General features: G+C 46.5%; 1 protein-coding gene across 9 annotated transcripts in view; it reads left to right on the top strand.

Annotated features, from left to right (window-relative positions):
- Palm2akap2 (PALM2 and AKAP2 fusion) overlaps positions 1–19,637 on the top strand; it is a 459,281-nt gene that overhangs the window by 379,641 nt on the left and 60,003 nt on the right. The window contains exon 1 of one of the 9 annotated variants that reach the window (XM_085677120.2): positions 3,355–3,373. The exons of 7 other annotated variants lie outside the window; for them this stretch is intronic. Coding sequence is in view for 1 of the 2 variants with exons in the window: in XM_085677117.2 (XP_085533243.2) it covers positions 5,315–5,350 (36 nt within the window). In the remaining variant the exon portion in view is untranslated. Of the gene's footprint in view, positions 1–3,354; positions 3,374–5,103; positions 5,351–19,637 lie in introns of those variants that run through there. One more of the 9 variants, XM_085677117.2, reaches the window with a different exon arrangement.

The raw sequence follows: 19,637 nt of genomic DNA, 5'->3' as shown, positions 1-19,637 counted from the left end.
TTGAGGACAGGATCTCAGTGTGTTGCCCTGGTTGACCTTGAATTCACACCTACTAATGCCAAGTGCTGGGAGGAGAGTCCTAATGAAGAATTTTCTAGACTAAGTTGGCCTGTGGGACTGTCTATGGGAGTTTGTCTTGACTGTTGACTGCAGGAAGAACCTGAATGTGGGTGGCACTGTTTTATGGCTAGCGTCCCAGACTCTCTAAGAGTAAAGAAAGCCAGTTGAGTGGCAGACAATGAAGGGTCCCTTCGTCTCTGCTCCTCACTGTGGGGGAGATGTGATTGTCTGTGTGAGTTCCTGCCTTGATTTCCTTGCAGGAATGGACTACGATCTGGATTGTGAACCAAGGAAACCTTTTCCTCTCTTATGTTACTTTCTGCCAGCTTATTTATCAGAGCAGCGGAAGCCAGAATAGTCAGTGAGGCTGTGTCAAATACGACTCAAAGGCCCAGTGTGCATATGGCTAGCTCAGTGATGGAGCACTGGGAGCAGCGTGGGTGAGGCCTGGTGTGATCTCCAGCAGGGCCGAACAACAAAACAAAATGAAAGCTGAGGAAATACTGTGTGTGATTCACTCTGGAGAAAACAGGAGAATGATCAGGAAAGTTAAAACAACAATAACAACAACATAATTTACCACGTGACTCTGCTCCAGTTAATGACACCTCACTGCGGAGTCTGCTCTAAGTTTCTATGCACTTATACTGGGAAGGTTATTCTCATTTCGTAAAGGCATACGTAGAAAAGAAAATTACTAAATCCTCAATAAAGTCAGTAAATGTCAACAACTGAGTAATCACAAGAATATATATACTTTCGATAAATCTATAGAATTGTTTTAGGCCTGTGCCTATATAACTTTAATAAAGGCAGTCATTAAAATTAGTAGGATGTGAGAAAGGTAAAGAGAGAGGGGCTGGAGGATGTGCTCCAGAAGATGAGTGTGTGAACGGAGAAAGTAGAGGGCAGGTGTGTGGAAAGTCAGGGCTTCCTCCTCGGGAGAGGGTAAAGCGACATGACAGGGACCTCCAGGGCAAGGCAGGAAAGATGCATCCTCTGACGCAGTAACCATCCAGAAAGTCTGGTGGCACACGCCTTTATAATCTTTATAATCCCAGCACTCAGGAGACAGAGGCAGGTGGACCTCTGAGTTCAAGGCCAGTGGTCTACAGAGTGAGTTCCAGGAGGCTACATAGAGAGACCCTGTCTTGAAAAACTGACCAAACACAACAAACAAGAGCATCCTTCTGGGAAGTTGCACAGATCTGGAATTCTGGGACTGTGCATAAGTATCTGGAAAACTCAGTAGTTGAGATGGGTACTCACTTGAGAGAAAAACCAAACAAACAGAAAATACGACATTAAAAACTATATTGTACTGCAGAAGCAGGGTACAAAATTTACACAATGTGACCATAGATATGTATAAGAATAACAAATCCAAAGTCCTTAAGCAAATATAAATATTGAGAGGGCAAAGGGGAAGCCAATGGATAGTGTGTAAACTGAGAAAAGAGAGAGTAATGTAGCCCAAACATCGTATTTAGAAAAGAGTAGGGACTGAAGGCATGGATCAACATCTAAGAGCGGTCACCGTTCTTCCAGAGGACCTGGGTTCAATTCCCATCACCTATGTCAGGTAGCTTCCTTACAAGTCCCTCTCACTGCAGCTCCCGGACAGAGGATCTGATGCTCCCTTACGGTTTCTGCAGGCACCTGCACTTGTGTGTATACACCCACCCGCAGACGCATGCAAACACATGATAAAAATAAGCTGGACAAGGAGGCATCCACCCCAGCATTCAGGAGGCAGAGGCAGGAGGATCTCTGTGAGTTCATGACCAGTCTGGTCTACAGAGGGAGTTCCAGAACAGCCAGGACTACATAGAGAGATCCTTTTTCAAAACAAGCAAGGGAAAATAGTAACAATAAAATAAAGAAGTAAAATCAACTTTTAAAAAAGTAGCAAATGGGGCTGGAGAGATGGCTCAGAGGTTAAGAGCACTGGCTGTTCTTCCAGAGGTCCTGAGTTCAATTCCCAGCAACCACATGGTGGCTCACAACCATCTGTAATTTGATCTGGCTCCCTCTTCTGGCATGCAGACTGAACACTGTGTAATAATAATAAAATATTAAAAAAAAGTAGCAAATGCCTTAAGAGAAAATTAGGAAGAGTTAAAAGTTGTGTCAGACTGGGAAGTGAGAGGGTGTGTGATAAGTGTCTGATGATTTAAGCCTTAAACGTAACTTTTCACTATTCTTGGAAGAGATAGTCTGTGAGAAAGTCAAGCACAGAACACGCGCTAAATATTTTTTTGCTGAGGATCTAAAGTGTGCTTGATCCCATGCACGTTGACAGTTCTTTGCAAAGCTGTAAGAATGACGCCGGGACATTTAGTTTTCCAACACTGCATTCCTGGTTCTGGTTCTACTGAGGCTTGCTTTCGCACCTGTGAGCATCATGCTCCTGACCCCACCGCATGTGCCTGCATGCGCATGTGCGAGTATGCACTCCTTAGCTTATGAAGTTGGTTTAAATGCTACGGCTGTGTCAGCCTGCCTTTGGCAGCCACATCAGCTGGAACCTCCTTGACACCGTTCGGCGTCTGGGCACAGGCAGCATTTTCCACCCCTGTCCTACATAGGGTATTTATTTGTCTCACGGGTTGGGCCCCAAGAACAGAAAGAACGAAACACCAGATCCATGGCATTCAAGGCCTGTGGGAGCTAGGCTGCTAGGATTTTACACACACACACACACACACACACCACCCATTGCTCTGGCCTTATTTCTGGTGTCCCAGATATCACTCAAGTGCAGCCAAAGCACCAACAGTTGTCTGTAAACTTGCTTTGGGCTCCAATGCCATTGCCCTTGTTACTCTTCCTACTTCATACAGAATTCCTATCACTCTCCACCCATGTCCCTCACCACCGCCCCGGCAATTCTTTTTAGCATAGATCACTCTGCCTTTCCTCATTGGACAGTTTATCCAGCTTCCCCGGAGGAAGCCTTCCTGGCCACCCTCAGCTGGGCGAGCAGTCCCCTCTGGGGCTCTCATACATGCTCCCAGTTTGCAGAGTCTCAGAACCAATGCGCCAGCCTAATGTTTTGGAGTCTGCCTGCCCCTGGAACTGGTGACTTCCCATAATAGTTGGAGGGCCATGTCGGGATCAATTTCTTTGGTGTAAATGGTCTTACAGTCACTCATGCCTGGTCACTGGTGTGTCAGAGATCATGTAACTCAGAAGAGACGTGCAGTCTTCACACGCTGTTTCCTTCAGAACAGTACAGCAGACGGCACTGCTCATGTTTGCCAGTTCTTCTATAAAGAATGCAGAGATCATTGCTCCCATGCGCTGAACTCAGGTGAGTTTCCCTTGCCTGGTGTGTGGGAAGTGCTGGGTTCGATTCCTAGCACCACAGGGTGGGTGGGGGAAGTTCAAGCACAGTTGGGTTACACTGTCTTTTATTTATTTATTTATTTTTTGGAAGCAGGGTTTCTTTGTAGTCCTGGAACTCACTAAGTATACCAGGTTGGCCTTGAACTCACAGAGCTCTGCCTGTCCATCCCTGCCTCCAGAGTGCCGGGATTAAAGGTGTGTGCTATCACACTTAGCTCGAAACTCATTTACCCACCCCCACACCAATAAAAAGAAAAGAATAAAGGGAAAAATGGGTTATTTGTTGAAGACCATGTGTGTATATGCCACATGAATGACTACTGTCCTGTGTTTTACCTGTTGAAATTGGTGCTGAAGCCAAGACTAGATGAGCCTGGTGGGAGTTGTAAAAGTAGGGTGGGAATGGGTTTTAGAGATGGCACAGGTAAAACCAACTGAAAGAAGAAGACCACTGCTCCAAGCAGATGGCATGAACATAATCAGCCCCCAGGCAGACGTTAGTCAGCTCTCCGTTGCCGTGACAAAGCACCCGAGTTCATCAAATTAACAGAAGGAAAGGTTTCTTTGGATCGCAGTTCCAGAAGCTTTAGACTGTAGCCTTCTGGCCCTGGCCCTGTTACTCTGGGGCGGTGGGGACACAGCACGTCATGGTGGGAACATGTGACAGATGAGGCCTATTTGCCTCACAGCAGAAGGCAAAACGAGACAGCCGGGCTTGGGGGTCCCAGTACCCCTCTCCAGCGCATGCACCAGTGATGCCTTCTACCCATAGCAGGGGCTTTCCTCAGGTCCCGCTTCCCGCAGCACCGCGGGCTGAGGACCAAGCTTGCAACAAGTGAGCCTTTGGAAGGCATTCAGTTCCAAGCTAAGGACATGGTGGTGCATGCCTCCCAGTCAGTAGGCTGAGGCAGGAGGATTGTAGAGGCCAACCTGGACAGTAGAGTGAGATCTTGTCTCAAATATGGGGCGGGAGAGAGACTTCAAGTCATGACATTGTAACAGAAGGAAAATCCTGTGGGACTCCAGTGGCCAATAGATGAGATCAGAAGATGAGGTCAGGGGGTAGCCCCTTAGCTTTAGAAGGAGGGAGGCAGCCATTTAACCAATGCTAAGAACAGAATCCTCCCCTCCCCCCACGCACTTTAGCTATCAATTCTTTTGTAAAAATAAAAACCCTTTTTAAATGTAGTTTTCAGCAGAACTAGAACCTAGCTGCGTCAAGAGGCTAGAATCCTGTCTCCTCTCCTGACAGGAGCATCTGCCCTTTGGTTGCTCTCGCTCTCCGCCGGGTGCCCCGCCTTTTTCTGTGTCCCTGCCTCACCTCAGCGGAACAGGTTTTCTCCCAGCCTTTGTTGAAGCCAATGGCTTTACTTCTCTTTACTGTAAACAGTGTCCAGTGTCCCTTCCTTGTTGTGGAGAGCCAGCAGCTTACGAGAAGCAAACCAAGTCTTCAAGGTCACTTTCTGCCATTTACAAGCTGCAGGTCGCTTAATGAGAACGACGAAGAGAAGCCCTGCTTCCTCGGGACTTTACAGTCTTTTCAATTCGAGGGATAGCCCACATTCGTTAAATCGTAACCAGGCTGATAAGCGTAAGATGATCGTGAGTAGGTGTGTAAAAATAAATACAGTCGCCTTCCCTTTCGCTCGCCCTTGAAGGCTCCAACACGGTTCCAAGCTGTACCTTTGGAGCAGAGGAGCTGGGCGGGTTCACGTTGCACTCCCTGTGTTTCTTGGGGCAGTGTCCACCCAATACGAGTGCACAGGTGTGAAGCCCAAGCCCCGTCCTACTGCACCTGAGCGCTGTGACCTCACATCTGATCTGTGATCGGGGAAAGAGAAACCCTGGTGAAACTTTCTGAGCAGCTGGTTCTCAAGGTTGGGTGTCACGGAGGGGCGGCAGGGTCATGATTGCTACCTGGATGCTGTTCTCCGTCTTCACGGTAGGTCGCCTGGGTCACAGAGGTGTCACTGAGAATATATATCGGGCACGCCTCAAACTCGGAGGCTGATCTCCGCTTTTAATTACATTTGTTATTTATTTATTTTTTGGCTGTGTGTGCTGGAGAGCCCTCAGATGCCAGGACGCAGGCGTGGGGGTTAGAGACAGCTTGTTAGGGAGCTGATTGTTCGCATCTATCAGGTTGACCCCACGGGTCCTACTCAGGTCACCAGCCGTGGCTTCAAGTGTTTTACCCACTGAGTCGTCTTCTGACCCACATTTCCCTTTATTCTATTTAGTTAGCTAGCTCGTTCGTTTGAGACAATATCTCAAGTAGCCCAGGTTGGCTTTGAACTCACTGTGTAGCCCAGGATGACCTTGAACTTACTGATCCTGTTGCCTTCACAAGTGTGAAGACTGAAGATGGGTCCTAATGTCCCTGGCTTTTATGTGCAAGGCTGGAGATGAAACCCAGGGCTCTGTGCAGCTAGGAAAGCCTTCCCTCCTCCGAGTTACATCGATTCCCAGCCCTCCTCTTTATTCTTTCTTTGAATTGCTTATTTCGTTAGTTCCCTTTATATCCCCTTCTCCACCGCCCCCCCCCCCTTTTGAGACAGAGTCTCAAGTCACCTAGGCTGGTCTCTTAACTCATTTGTGTGCCAGGGTAGGTAGCCTCAAACTTGAACTTCTTGTGGAGGCCCCGAATTCCAGCTGTGTGCTGCTGCACGCAGCGACCCTCTGTTCCTTAAGGACATCACGTGTGTGAACTCAAGCCTGGAGTCCCCCAGGAAGAAAAAGCACATCCCTGGCACTTCCTGCTCTGAGTCGGTGTTGCACTCCCGTGGACACTGTGTCTTTAAGAGAGCCCAAGTGAGAAGCTGTGTGGCTGCCAATGTTTTGTCCTCTGTGCTTACTGCCCAGGCCCCTTCTCCTTTCCCTGCACAGCGCTTTCTTTTCAGGGAGGCTGCTCCCTGGGGTTTTCTAGCAGATGATTTAGTGTGTGATGGTTTCTGAGCCAGTGTGCAGTGATCGGGTGCATTGCTGGGAAGCGAGGTGTGTGTTTGTTGCGCTGTGAAATCTGTTCCAGTTACGTAGCCTGGCCCTGAAGGCACTGGCCTTGAAGGCAGGTTTGCGTAAAAGCAAAGGATGCCTTCTTTCTCATTGTCTGAAAACAATTCCCCATGTCTCTTTGCAGACCCTCTTCTGGCCAGGTACTCTGCCTTTGGGGGTCATTTTCGCATCTGTGTGTCTCAGCCTGGTCAGAGAGCCAGAACTCTAACCTGCCTGTATGGCTCCTACATTGTTTGAGATATTGGAAGCAAGATGTGATTTGTGATTTGTTGTTTCCCCTCGGGGAGTTATTATACATGGGGAAATGGCATGGTTGTTTCTGTTTTAATTCGTGAATGTAAAGTGATATGGTGTATGCAATATATATATATATATATATATATATATATATATATGTGTATGTATGTATGTATATTTAAAACCTGAAGAAATGTTTAGTAATTTTTCCTCAAAGCTTAAATGTGAACTTCCAACGCAAGGTCTGGTGGTAAAAGCTCTGAAATAAGCCGGGCGGGGATGGCACACACCTTTAATCCCAGCACTCGGGAGGCAGAGGCAGGTGGATCATATGAGTTCCAGGACAGACAGAGCTACACACAGGAAACCATGTCTCAAGAAAAAGAAAACCAAAACCAAAACAAAACAAAACAAAACAAAGCTCTGAAATACTCTTAGAAACAAGGACTCAAAAAGCTGGGCTTGATAACTCAAGCAGGTTTAAGAAGGGGAATTTATCCAGGTGCCTCGTGGCCCAGGCTTGTACTCCCAGCACTCAGAGGCAGGCAAGAGAATCAAGGCTAGTTTCAGCTACACAGAGAGTTTCAGGCCAGTGGGGGACACAAGCCTTGTTTTAAAAGTAAGGCTTGTGGGGAGGGTCTTACGGCCCATACTACTGAAAGACACAGTGACTGACTTCAGGAACCGCAAGGTTCAGGGGTTCCCATGACATCACTGCTGTCCTTTTTCTGTATCCAGCCTTTGTTGGTCTCTTGAATTCTCTTCTACTTGTGCCATCGAGGTGACCTACTTCAGCCCTGGGCCCTTTGCCTCTTCTCAACTGTGCTTCCAAGTCTGTGTGAGGCTCCAAGTGACTTGCACTGGCTCTGATTGGCTCTGCTGCACCTCTTTGTCCAGGGTGGGTGGGAGATGCGGTGGAGATGAGTGTTTTGATTGGCCAGGGTTGAGGCACCTGTTCCCTCCTAGAGATAAAGGTTGTGGGCTTCCTCTGTGCCAGGGCAGGAGGTGGAGTGTCTAAGGAATAATTCTCTTAGGGAAATAGAGTCTTGTGGGTACCAGATGCATAACCACAAATGACAAACACCAGATGTGTCAGTATCATGGAGAAGAATAGAAGTTAAGTGATCGTGGACTCCCTGCATTAGGCTTGGCAGGACATAAGGAAAGCTAGTTCTATATTTATCTATGATAAAGGGATCTGGCATCTGAGAGGAGATGATTAGTTGCTAAAATGCTTGCAACTAAGGCATCAAGACCTGAGTTAGAATCCCTAGTACCCACAAAAGCAGGGCAGGACACGTGTCAGTAATCTCAGTACTGGGGTGGGGATGGAGACAGGAGAGTCCTTGGAGCTCACTGGCCAGTCAGTCTAGACAAAAGGCTGAGCTTCAGGTTTGGTGAGAAACCTTGAAATAAGATGGAGAATGATCAAGGAACACATCCTATGTCAACTTTTCACATCTACTTGTACACAGATTGGTCTGGGGGGAGGAGCAAAAAAGAGACGAAAACAAATCAGGAAATATTCATTCTTTTCATACATCATACTGATTTCAAGATTAATCTAAGTTGTAGCATGTGTCAAGGTTTTGTTCCCTTTTATAATCAAATAATATTCCATCGCTTGTATAGACCACTCTAAACTTTCTAGTCACCAACCAGTTAACATAATATTCCATCGCTTGTATAGACCACTCTAAACTTTCTAGTCACCAACCAGTTAACGGACATGGTTTTATTTTAGGTTTTGACTGTTGTGAAGAGTGTTCCCGGAAAAAGGATTTGTGTAGTTCTTGCTTTCAGTCTAAGTTAGGATGCCATTTTACGTTTTGTGTGTTGATGTTGTTGGCATGGCCACATCCCTTAGGATGCTTGCCTGCTGGTTTGTGTGAATATTTATCCTCACTACTGACCATTGAGTTTCCTCTCCCAGTGGGTGGGTATTTGTCTAGTTGGTAAAATGAGAAAAAAAAAAAGGAAAGATGAAGCACATGAAATCAGAGAGTAACAAATTTGAGACAGAGAAATCACGATCTCGAGTCTTCTGGCTACTGCTCTATTTCCTGTTTCCATCTTGTGAGCAGTGTCATTGCAAGACCGTGGCTCCTTTTGGCCTAAAAGCAGAAGAATGCCCCAAAAGCCAAGAAAATCCCCATGGAGACCTCTCTCTGAAAACCATGTCAATAGGGGACACTGTGAGGAGACCGTTCTTGATAGCATGGCCCAAGATAGAACTCTTCTTTTCCGTGGTGCAGCCCAAGAAGACACTGGCTGCCCTGCTTTGCAGAACCTTGCTAGCGGCGAGTAGCATGCTGGACAGTCCCGAGGAGCGGCCTCTTTTGAACTTGACCTGTTTGCATTTTCAGTAGTGACAGGGCTTGAAACAGAGATGGGCTGGCTCTCCCTTCAGCCACCCAAGCCTGCATCTGGGTTTCTTTATAATCCTGAGAGATTTCCTATACGCCCAAAGTTCTGAAAGGAGACCCCATCTGGCCTGCTGTCAAGCATGAAAATTGTCCTTTTGTCCTCACTGAGTTACACAAAGAAAGTGGGAAGGTGGGGAAGATGACCTTTTTTTTTTTTTTTAACTCCTGAAAATGAATGGCTATAATTCTTTCCCTGCCCCCACCACATTTTGTACTATTTTGAGGCACCAGACATTTTTCTTTTTTTCTGGGTCAGTGTACAATGTTCAGCCTTTGCGGTGGAAAAAGGAATGACTCTTAAGAGGCTTAGGAGAGACCAGGAGCGTAGCTCAGTTGTAGAGCAATTGGCTGACAATCTGTGTTCAGCCTCCAGCACTCAGGGGTCGTGAAGGCCTTGGAAGAAAGCGGTATGGAAGCACGAGAGTGCAGTTGCTTGCGGAGGCCGCTTCTTGTCCTGTGTGGAGGTGAGGACTATGTGTTAGTCATAGCCATCGTTGTGACAGATGCCCAACTTAAGGAGACGGAAGACATGCTTTGGCTGATGGTTTCAGTCTGTGGTCAGCTTGTCCCTTTGTTGTGGGCCTGGGGTGAACGTGAACATCGTGAGAGCAGAAGCGGGTGGAGGAGAAAACGTCACGACGCCCCAGGTCCTTCCTCCAGTTAGAGCCTACTTTCCACTCAGTCCATTCTGTACTTGAACCAGTCAGTGATGATTTGATCTGTGGATGAAGACAGCCTTCATTATCCAAGTCCTTCCCCAAAGCCCCACCTCTGGAGGGACTGGATTGTTTACTTTTCTCTTTGCTGTGACAAAAGAGCCAAGAGTAGTTGAAGGGACGATGACTTGAGTGCTAGTCAGCATTTAAGAAGGGACGCGCTTCACGAAGCCAGCATGGCATGGCCGCAGCAGGTGGCTGCTGCTTAGTTCCATCATCTCTGAGGTCAGGAAGCAGGGGACACGAATGCTGGTACTCGGCTTGTTTTATTTCGTTCCCTTTGATCCAATGTGGGGTCCTAGTTTATAGGATGGTGCCACCTCCATTGACCACGGCTCTTCCCTCCTTCCAACGTATGCCCAGAACTGTGTCTCCTAGGAGACTAACAGTAAGGTTTGGCCATTACAGGACCGAGCCTGTAACAAGGGGACAAAAGCCTTTTGGAGGAACGTTCTCTCAGATACTGTAGCATAGTGGGGACAGCGCATCTTTGAAGGGGCTGGTCTTCACCTTCTCAGTGCTCAATCACGCCTTTGAAGAGGCAAGCCTCTGCTGCCCTCAGCAGTACGTGTCGATGCGCTTGGCTTCCAGTCATCAGGCAGTGAGCTGCACAATTCTGGGTGTACAAGATGGGGTGTGCCCTCTTATTTTAAACTTTTATGTAGTTTTTGTTTGTTTTGTTTCTTTAAATGAGGTTGACCTTGAACTTGCTGTTTAATCAAGGGTGACCTGATGATCAATTAGTCTTCTTGCAGTTACCAAGTACTGGATTCTAGACCTGTGCCACCATGACTAACTTAAATAGCAATTTTTAAAAGCAAACAATCTGGTGGGGATGCAGCCAAGTTGTAGCGCTTTTATCTAGTATGTGGGAGGCCCTGAGTTCAATTCCTGTTCCTTCAGTTTGGATGGATGATAGATGATGGATAGGTAGGTTGGTAGGTAGGTAGATAGATGTTATAAGGAGGATGGATGGATGGATGGATAGATGATAGATGGATGGATAGATAGATAGATGATAGATAGATAGATAGATGATAGATGGATAGATAGATACATAGGTAGATGATAGATAATAGATAGATAGATAGATAGATAGATAGATAGATAGATAGATAGATAGATAGATAGATAGATATAGATTAGATAGCAGGTCACTAAATACATCCTAATGCAATACAACCCAAAGAGACACTACACTACTTTGCTTCTTCCAGGCTGAGGAAGGACAGTAGGGATACCAATCAGAATCTGTTTTCAGTGGGGGCTGGAGAGATGGCTCAGAGCTTAAGAGCATTGCCTGCTCTTCCAAAGGTCCTGAATTCAATTCCCAGCAACCATATGGTGGCTCACAACCATCTGTAATAGGGTCTGGTGCCCTCTTCTGGCCTGTAGGCATATACACAGACAGAATATTGTATACATAATAAATAAATAAATAAATATTTTTTTTAAAAAAAGAATCTGTTCTCAGTAATGAAAACACTGTTTTTGTAAGAGTAGAAAACTTCGTGTGTACACACAGCAAAACACTGCAGCTCACAACGCACACGCCCCTGGTCAGAGTTGAGGCATTTTAGGTATTTGTGCTGTATGACGTGGCGTGGCATGCAGTGCAAAGTGCAGCGAGGTTTTGTGACGCAACGAGGGCGTGCACTGCCAGAGGCAGCTCAGCTTCATCATCGACCCTTGATTTTGTGTTAACTTTTGGTCATCACGCATTCGGAAGTTACTTACGTTTGCTGAATTCTTCATGCCCTCCACATTCAGTTACATGACCTCAAATGGAGTTGTGACCCACACTTTAAGAATCTGTGCTCACACCAGGCAGTAGCAGCACATGCTTTTAATCCCAGCACTCAGGAGGCAGAGGCAGGTGGATCTCTGAGTTCGAGTCCAGGGTGAGTTCCAGGATGGCCAGGGCTACCCAGAGAAACCCTGCCTCAAAAAAAACAAAGAAAGAGAATCTGTTACTCTACCAAATCCCTAATACCTGAGAGGGCAGTCCAGTTCCTGGCAGGATATAATCACACCTGAATCTTGATTCCTGTCATGGGTTAATTGCTTCCATTTGGAAGGCAATCTTGGTTGTAAAGGCTTCCTGTTCTTGGAATAAATACTTTACTCTTAAAGTGCCTTTAGCTTTGAAAGGTACAACAGAGGTGAGGTAGATTAAATCTCTTGGTATGGCCAGTTTTTCCACACATCCTTCCGGTGGTTAAGGTGTCTGTATGCAGAGTTAAGCAGGAATCCGGGCAGAGGGGAGTCAGATGCAATGTGAAGGCTGGCATGCCAAGTTTCACTGTTTCCGATTGTCCGTCGGACATCCACTGGCCCAAGTGAGGAGCGTGCGAAAGCAGCCTCCGGGTCTCCTTTCCCACCAGGACGCCTCTGATTCTGCTGTAGGACTTAGCTCCGTGTTCTGTTCGATCAACTGGATCTCTCTTCCTATTTAGCAGTGACCTTGATGGGGGATGGATGCTTGCTGGCCCGTGGCTAGTGCGTGGCAGTGGTGGTTTTTGTTTGTTTTGTAACTTCAGTTGTTTGTTGAGAGTCTGTGTGTCAGCTGCTGGGGACCCAGCCTGATCATTCCCACCCTTAAGGGCGGACCTTCCTACTCACTGGCAGAAAGACTTTTTGGTTCAGGAAGGCGGTTTCATCATAAACATGAACAGGAAGGCGATTGATATTTTCTTCTTATTCACAGCAGGAATGATGTAATAAAGAAAGAACTGCACTGTGTCAGCCTCTTTTAATAGAACTGAAGAATTTTCAGACTGGCTAAGGAGCAGCTTGGTCCCAGACCTTTGTTGGTTCTTCTGAGAAGCAGGATGAGATTATTGGTGTCACTGATTGGCTGGTGGTTGTGGTTTGGAGGTAGGGATTAATTTATTGAAACAGAGTTCTGACAACTGGGCAGTGGTGGCGCACACCTTTAATCCCAGCACTCGGGACGCAGAGGCAGGTGGATGTCTGAGTTTGAGGCCAGCCTGGTCTACAGAGTGAGCTCCGGGACAGCCAGAGTTGCATAGAGAAATCCCACCTCGAAAAACAAAATAGAAATCAATAGAAAATCAATCTGACTCACAAAGTGAGGGCACTTTTTAAACTTTTTAATTATTCATTCACTGAATAAAAACTGAGTAGTGGTAATAAACAACCGCACACATCTATGAATCTACAAAAACCCGTTGTGTTACACGCTTTTAGAGGGTGAATTTTAGGGCATGTGAGTTGTATCTCCCGATGCTATTAGAAAAAGTGCATTAACTGAGCTGGTGAGCCGGCCAGCAGATAAAGGATGCTTGCCACACAAGCCTGTAGTCCTGAATTCAGTCCCTGGAACCCACGTGAAAGTCAAGGCAAGAGCCAACTCCACAAATGTCCTCTAACCTCTACACGTACTCCACGGCATGCGTGCCTATGCACACGCAGAAAATAATAGGTTTTTAATTTATTATTTTATTTTATTTGGATTTTTAAAAAAGTAATTTATTTATTTTTATTTTATGTGCATTGGTGTTTTGCCTGCATGTGTGCCTATGTGAGAGTATTAGACCTAGGTTCTCTGGAAGTGCTCTTAACCACAGAGCTATCTCTCCAGCCTCCTTATTATTGTTGTTTTTGTTTGTTTTTTGAGACAGGGTTTCTCTGTGTAGCCCTGGCTGTCCTGGAACTCACTCTGTAGACCAGGTTGGCCTTGAACTCCTAGAGATCTGCCTGCCTCTGTCTCCCAAGTGCTGAGATTAATGGTGTACACCACCATACTCAGCTATAAAGAAGGTGCTTTTTTAATATACTGATTTTTTTGTTACAAAAAAAATCTAAATCTTAACCTAAAATAATTCCTTCCTTTTTCTCCTTTTAAAAAAACTATACCAAATCCTCTGCTATGGTGTTATTTAATATGCAAACTGTATTATTATATACAAATTATTTTTAACTTTCTTTTAAAAATGATTTTTAAAAGTCCCCCCCCACTTATTTATTCATTCAGCAGGAGTGGGGCAGGTGTCCCATCAAACATGCAGAGGTCAAAGGACAACTTACAGGGGTCATTCCTGGGTTCCAGACTAGGGCGTGAGATTCCCCTAGGGACCGTGGTGAGCTGTCTGTCACACGGGTGAGTCCAGGTCCCCTGAAGGAGCAGCCAGGGTTTTCAACCACTGAGGCTTTGCTTTAGCACTCCATTTTCCTAATTTTTGATGATTAAAAAAAAAAATCACAGCTTCCTATTGCAACCCAGAGACCAGGCTTGAGAATCAGCTACCTGTCGTCACCACCAAAGATTGGTGCCCAGTTTTGTTCCCATGGTAAAGAAGAATCCTGTGGCGGCTTGAAGGCCTGGCTAAGTCAGAAAGTCATGAATGCATTAGCTAATGCTGTAAGGAGCGCAAGGCTGATGTTTTCCATTTGGATCCACCATACTGGAGCCGTCGTTAGCCTTAGCCTGTGCTCTCCCAGCCTCCGCCGTAGGATTTGCTCCGGGATTTCCTTTCACTGGCATGTGGTCCTTAGGAAGGAAAAGCTGCTTCCCCCAGAGCAGCGAAACTGCTGTCAGGAAAATCTACTCAAGTTTCAGGCTTCTATGAATGAGATGTTTTTTTTTCTGAGCATCCTGGGCGCCCAGGGAAGGAACAGTAAGGTGATGGTAGCCGCTATCAGCCTTCTTTCCCGAAGATGAACCTGAGCAGGTCTCCCTTCGTTCAGGTACCCAGGCAGCACACCAGGGCTTCTCCTAGCAGCTGGCTGACATTACATCATCGGCTGGCATTACATCATTGATGTTTAAGGAACAGGTCTGTCCCCCGGGGGCTGCAGTGGGAGCTCACGCTATAACGGAATCTCATTTGCTGTGCATCAGTGGGTTCAGAAGTTCCCAGAAAATAAGAGCTGAAGAATAAGACGTGGTCGGATAGGACCAGCACTCAGGACTTCCTGTCTAAAGCTGGTGTGCTGTCGGGCTGCTCGGACAGACAGGAACCACAGTTGTTCTCCACAGTTGTGATGGACAGGACTTGTGAGGAGGAGCAAAGCCAGTTGCAAATAGCATTTGGTTTCCTCCCTTCCCTTCTCTTCCTCCTGCTGAGCCATGCAATTGAGATCTGAAAGCAGAAGGCTGGAGGGTTGCTGAGGGAGGGAAGAAGGGATGAGAGGGTGGACTGAGAGAATAATTTAAATCCCACATGTGTATATATGTATGTGTCTATACATACAGACTACGTATAGAAGATTTGTGTGTGTATACAGGGGCCTTGTGTAAGCTAGGCAAGCACTTTAGCACTAAGCTACACCCAGCCCTATGTAGGTATATTTTAGTCTTATGCACTTTATTTGGAAACATACTGGGGGTGTGGGACTGAGGAGCTGGCTCAGTGGCTAAGAACACTGACTACTCTTCTAGAGGACCTGGGTTCAATTCTCAGCACCTACATGGCGACTCATAACCATCTTCACCTACAATCTTAGCTAGGGGATTCAGTGTCCTCTTCTGGTTCCCATTGGTACCAGGCATGCATGTGATACCCAGACATACTTGTAAGCAAAACACCCATACATATTATTTTAAGAGATAGGGTTTCCCTGTGTAGGTAGCAGTGGCTGTCCTGGAACTCACTCTGTAGACCAGGCTGGCCTTGAACTCAAGATCCACCTGCCTCTGCCTCCCAAGTGCTGAGATTAAAGATTTGCGCCACCATCCAGCTATAATAAAATATATATATTTTATATGTGTGTGTGTGTGTCTGTCTGTCTGTCTGGAGGCCAGAGGGCACAGAGGACAATCCATTGTCATTAATTTTTATCTTTGGACAGAGTTTCTCACTGCCTGGAGATTGACATGTAGGACAGTCTGGCTGGCCTGAAAATTCCAGTGAACTCCCTACCTCAACCTCCTCAGAACTGGGTCATAATCTCACACCACCAATCCCAGCTTTTTGTGGTGTGTGTGTGTGTGTGTGTGTGTGTGTGTGTGTGTGTGTGTGAATGCTGGGGAATAAACTCAGGTTTTTGTGCTCACAGGCATTAACTGCCTGATCTATTATCCGGACCCATCCTTGGGTCTTTCGTAAATTTGATTTACCCGTGGGGCACTTGGGCCACAACTCTCACTGACGTCTGAAAGGGCAGGATGGTGGGTGTCACTAGACCAAGAAAAAGATGGACTCGTCTTGCTGCTGTCCTTTTTACACAGCCCTCAGCCCTCCAGTGGTTTTAGGGATGTGGGGAATTACAGTCTTAAAGTCCTTGGACCGCTTTCTTAAATTAGGCCCAAGGCAGCAGTAGGTACTTCCAGGGTCTAGGACAATCAAAGTAGGTGCTAAATTCCTGTTCCTACTGGGTTCTTGAGGCTAGGAAATGCAAGACCATGAGCATCTGTTGAGGGTCTTCCTGATTCTGGATGAAGGCTGATGCCGTCCTGTAGTGAGACAACAAGCCTGTAAGGGGAGAGCTGCCTGCCCCTTTGATAACCCAGAAGGGAACTCTAGTGACCTCATCAGCCTCGACCCTCACTCCAACCAGAGCACCCAACTGTGACCCCCAGAACATGTGAGGTTTGTGTGCCACCCCAAAGCAGGGGCGCCTACTGCCTACTGAATTCCTCCCAGATTCTAGTTTGTCACCTGGCCACGCATTTCCACTCTTCCTTTGTCTAAAATCTAAACGCAGCCCAGGAAACTTTAAAGAGCTCTGATTTTTTTTTTTTAAGGGCAAGACATTATATTTTGAATTCAGTCCAATCTCAAATTACAATCTGTCTAGTTTTTGTTGTTGTTAGGGCTTTCGGTATTTACCGCCAAACATACTGAGATTTGAGTTGAAACTGTTCCAGACTTGGTATTGTCGGGTTTGTCCCACAGCACACAAGTCGCCCGGTGCCTAAGAGCAGCTCTCAGCTGAGTCCTACGTAAACATTCCTGCTGAAAACAATCCAGGTGACTTAACAAAGATCTTTATTTAGCCCCGCGGAGGAGGCCTCTCCTTAATCAGCCCTGAAGGATGGTTTCAATGGTTGGTCTAAGCCCTTGGTTTATCAGCTCCAATGGCCTGGGAACCCCTTAGACCCAAATATTTGGGATGAGCAGAGTGAGCTTAGGAATTCCAAGAAGGCAGAATCAAGATAGCCAACTGCCAAAGCTCACAGACGTGGAATGGAACAAATTTCAAAACCCAGCTCTTCCGCTTGGCCGGAATGCGCATCCAGCCTGCCTCATTGGAGACAGGTGTACCTGGTAAACGTGTGTTGCCTTCACATTTTGCTTCTTGGTGTATCTATGTGGAGAGTAAGGGCAATAGACATCACAGTCTTCAAAGCGTTGACTCTCTCTGGGACCACAGAAATCCAAGTTTGTCTTGTGTGTCTGAGACTGTATTGAGTCTGTCTTTTATAGTCTGAGAAATTCTTTCATGATCATGACATCATTGCCTCTTAGCTTATACATTATGTCACCCAGCAGAGCTGTTTTATAAAGGAAACTGGTAGATGGAGTCAGGCTTTGATAGCTTCCAGACTATACATTCAGGCAGGCTCTGGATACCTGGCAGCCGGTTGGTTTTTAGAAGAATCTATCTTGGGAACTAATAAATTAGAGGCTTAAATACCTAAGTATGCTGTATCTTCTTTTAGCTTAGAGAAAGCCACTGGGTTAATGACACCAGGAAAGAGCACTTAGAACTGATTTGTGGCAGAGTCATGCCCGAGGCCTCTCTGCAATATGACATAGCCTCCAATTAGAGCTGCAGCATGCTTGCTGTATTGCTACTCAAAATTGGGTTGCTTTCAGGCAGGGTCATGCATGCCTGTAATTCCGACACTTGCAGGTGGAGGCTGGAGACAGAGTTGGAGCCAGGCTTGGCCCTGCAACTTCTGCCACCCACAACCCTCTAATTGGGTCCCCTTGTTGACCTCACTTAATTTGTGAATTAACTTAGGGAATTAACTTCAGGGTACCTAGTGGAAACTATATATCTTTTTAACTTCTCAGAGATTTTATTATCTTTGCTTGTATCCTTGTGTGAGATATGTGTATTGGTGTTGGGGGAGGGGGCGCTGCCTCGTGCACCATGACACATGTGTGGAGGGCAAAGGACGACTTTGTGGAGCTGGTTCCGTCCTTCCACCTCTATGTGAGTTCCAGGGATTGAACTCAGGCTAGTCGGCCTTTGCCAGAAGCCCTATCTTTTCCCCAAGTACTGGTTAGGTTTTAATATTAACTGTTGTAATTTAAAAAGTGGTGCGAGAAAGAAAGATACCACACATGGAGTTAGGTTTTTGTTGGTTTGATTTTGTTTTGGTTTGGTTTTAATTAGGGGAAAGGAACGTAAAAGGGGGAAAGGGGAGAAGGGAGACTGACCTCTGGGAATAGGAGCAGCAGAGGAGAGAGGTCAGGGGTGAGGGGGATGGGGTAGGGGAATGAGAGAGACAGGCAGAGAAGCAGAGAAAGAGAGAAAAGAACAGAACAGCCAGAGAGAGAGAGAGAGAGAGAGAGAGAGAGAGAGATGGGAGGTGGGCAAGGCCCACCTTTGTTTGTTTGTTTGTTTGTTTGTTTGTTTGTTTGTTTTGAGACAGGGTTTCTCTGTGACAGGCTTTGGAGCCTGTCCTGGAACTAGCTCTTGTAGCCCAGGTTGGCCTCAGAACTCACAGAGATCCTCCTGCCTCTGCATCCCGAGTGTGTGCACCACCACCGCCTGGCAAGGCCCACTTTTTATAAGGAAGCTGTAGTAGTGAGTGTGCACAGGAGCTGCTCTTAGTGGCTGCAGCTGAGGTTGTAGCCTGTTAGGACCCCAAGGGCTGGCCAGTACAGATGCCTGAATCCTAACACCAGCATCATATAAGGGCCAGACATGATGGCACACACCCTTAACTCCAAAACTGGGGAGGCAGATGCAGGAGGAGCTCTGTGAGTTCAGAACAGCCAAGGCTAAGGCAACATAACGAGACCCTCTCTTCTTTATGTTGTTGAAACAGGGTCTCACTTTGTAGCCCTGGCTGTCCTAGAACTCACCATGTAGAACAAGCTGCCCTATAACCCACAGAGATCCAACCTGCCTCTGTTTCCCTAGTGCTGGAATTAAAGGTATGTCCCACAGCCCCAGAAGTGAGGCCTGTTCTTATTTTTTATTTGTCTTTGGTTTTTCAAGACAGGGTTTCTCTGTGTAGCAGCTCTAGCTATCCTGAAACTTAGCTCTGTAGACCAGACTGACCTTGAACTCACAGAGATCAGCCTGTCTCTGTCTCCCAAGTGATGGGGTTAAAGGCGTGTGCCATAACCACCCAGTTCCATCACTGTCTTAGAGTCACTTTTTATTTGTTGCTGTCCCATAGATTTATCTATCTATCTATCTATCTATCTATCTATCTATCTATCTATCTATCTATCTATCGACAGGCTCCTACATTGCAGGCATGTTGAGAAGACCCATGCCTATCCAAGGAACAGCATTAATTTGTAGGGCTAGGGGCGGGGCGGGGGGGGGCAAGAATGCCTGCTATGACTGATCTGAGAGGTCTGGAGAACAAAGACTCTGTTGCTCTCTGTGTGTGCAAGCACTTGGATGTGTGTGGTGCACACGCATCCACCAACTCCCCAGGAATTGGATCTCCAGTCCGGTTCTCAAATAAATGGTTTGTTTGTTAAAAGGAGGCCTGCTGTCTGGAATAGGAAACGCTCAGTTCCAGCAATTAGCCCTCAGGGTGAGTGACCCTCCCTCCCTAGTGTCTCTCCCAGTGTTTTGAAGTGCAGGGGTTTCCTAATGGAAGGTAAATCATCAATTAACCCAAAGCTAGGGTAAACTGAAAATAGACTTCTCGAGGAAGGAATTATCTCTAAATTGTGAG

The sequence above is a fragment of the Myodes glareolus genome, chromosome 16 (genome assembly GCF_982192425.1).
Source record: "Myodes glareolus chromosome 16, mMyoGla1.1, whole genome shotgun sequence".
Taxonomy (NCBI): domain Eukaryota; kingdom Metazoa; phylum Chordata; class Mammalia; order Rodentia; family Cricetidae; genus Myodes; species Myodes glareolus.
This window is presented reverse-complemented; position numbering and strand designations above follow the sequence as displayed.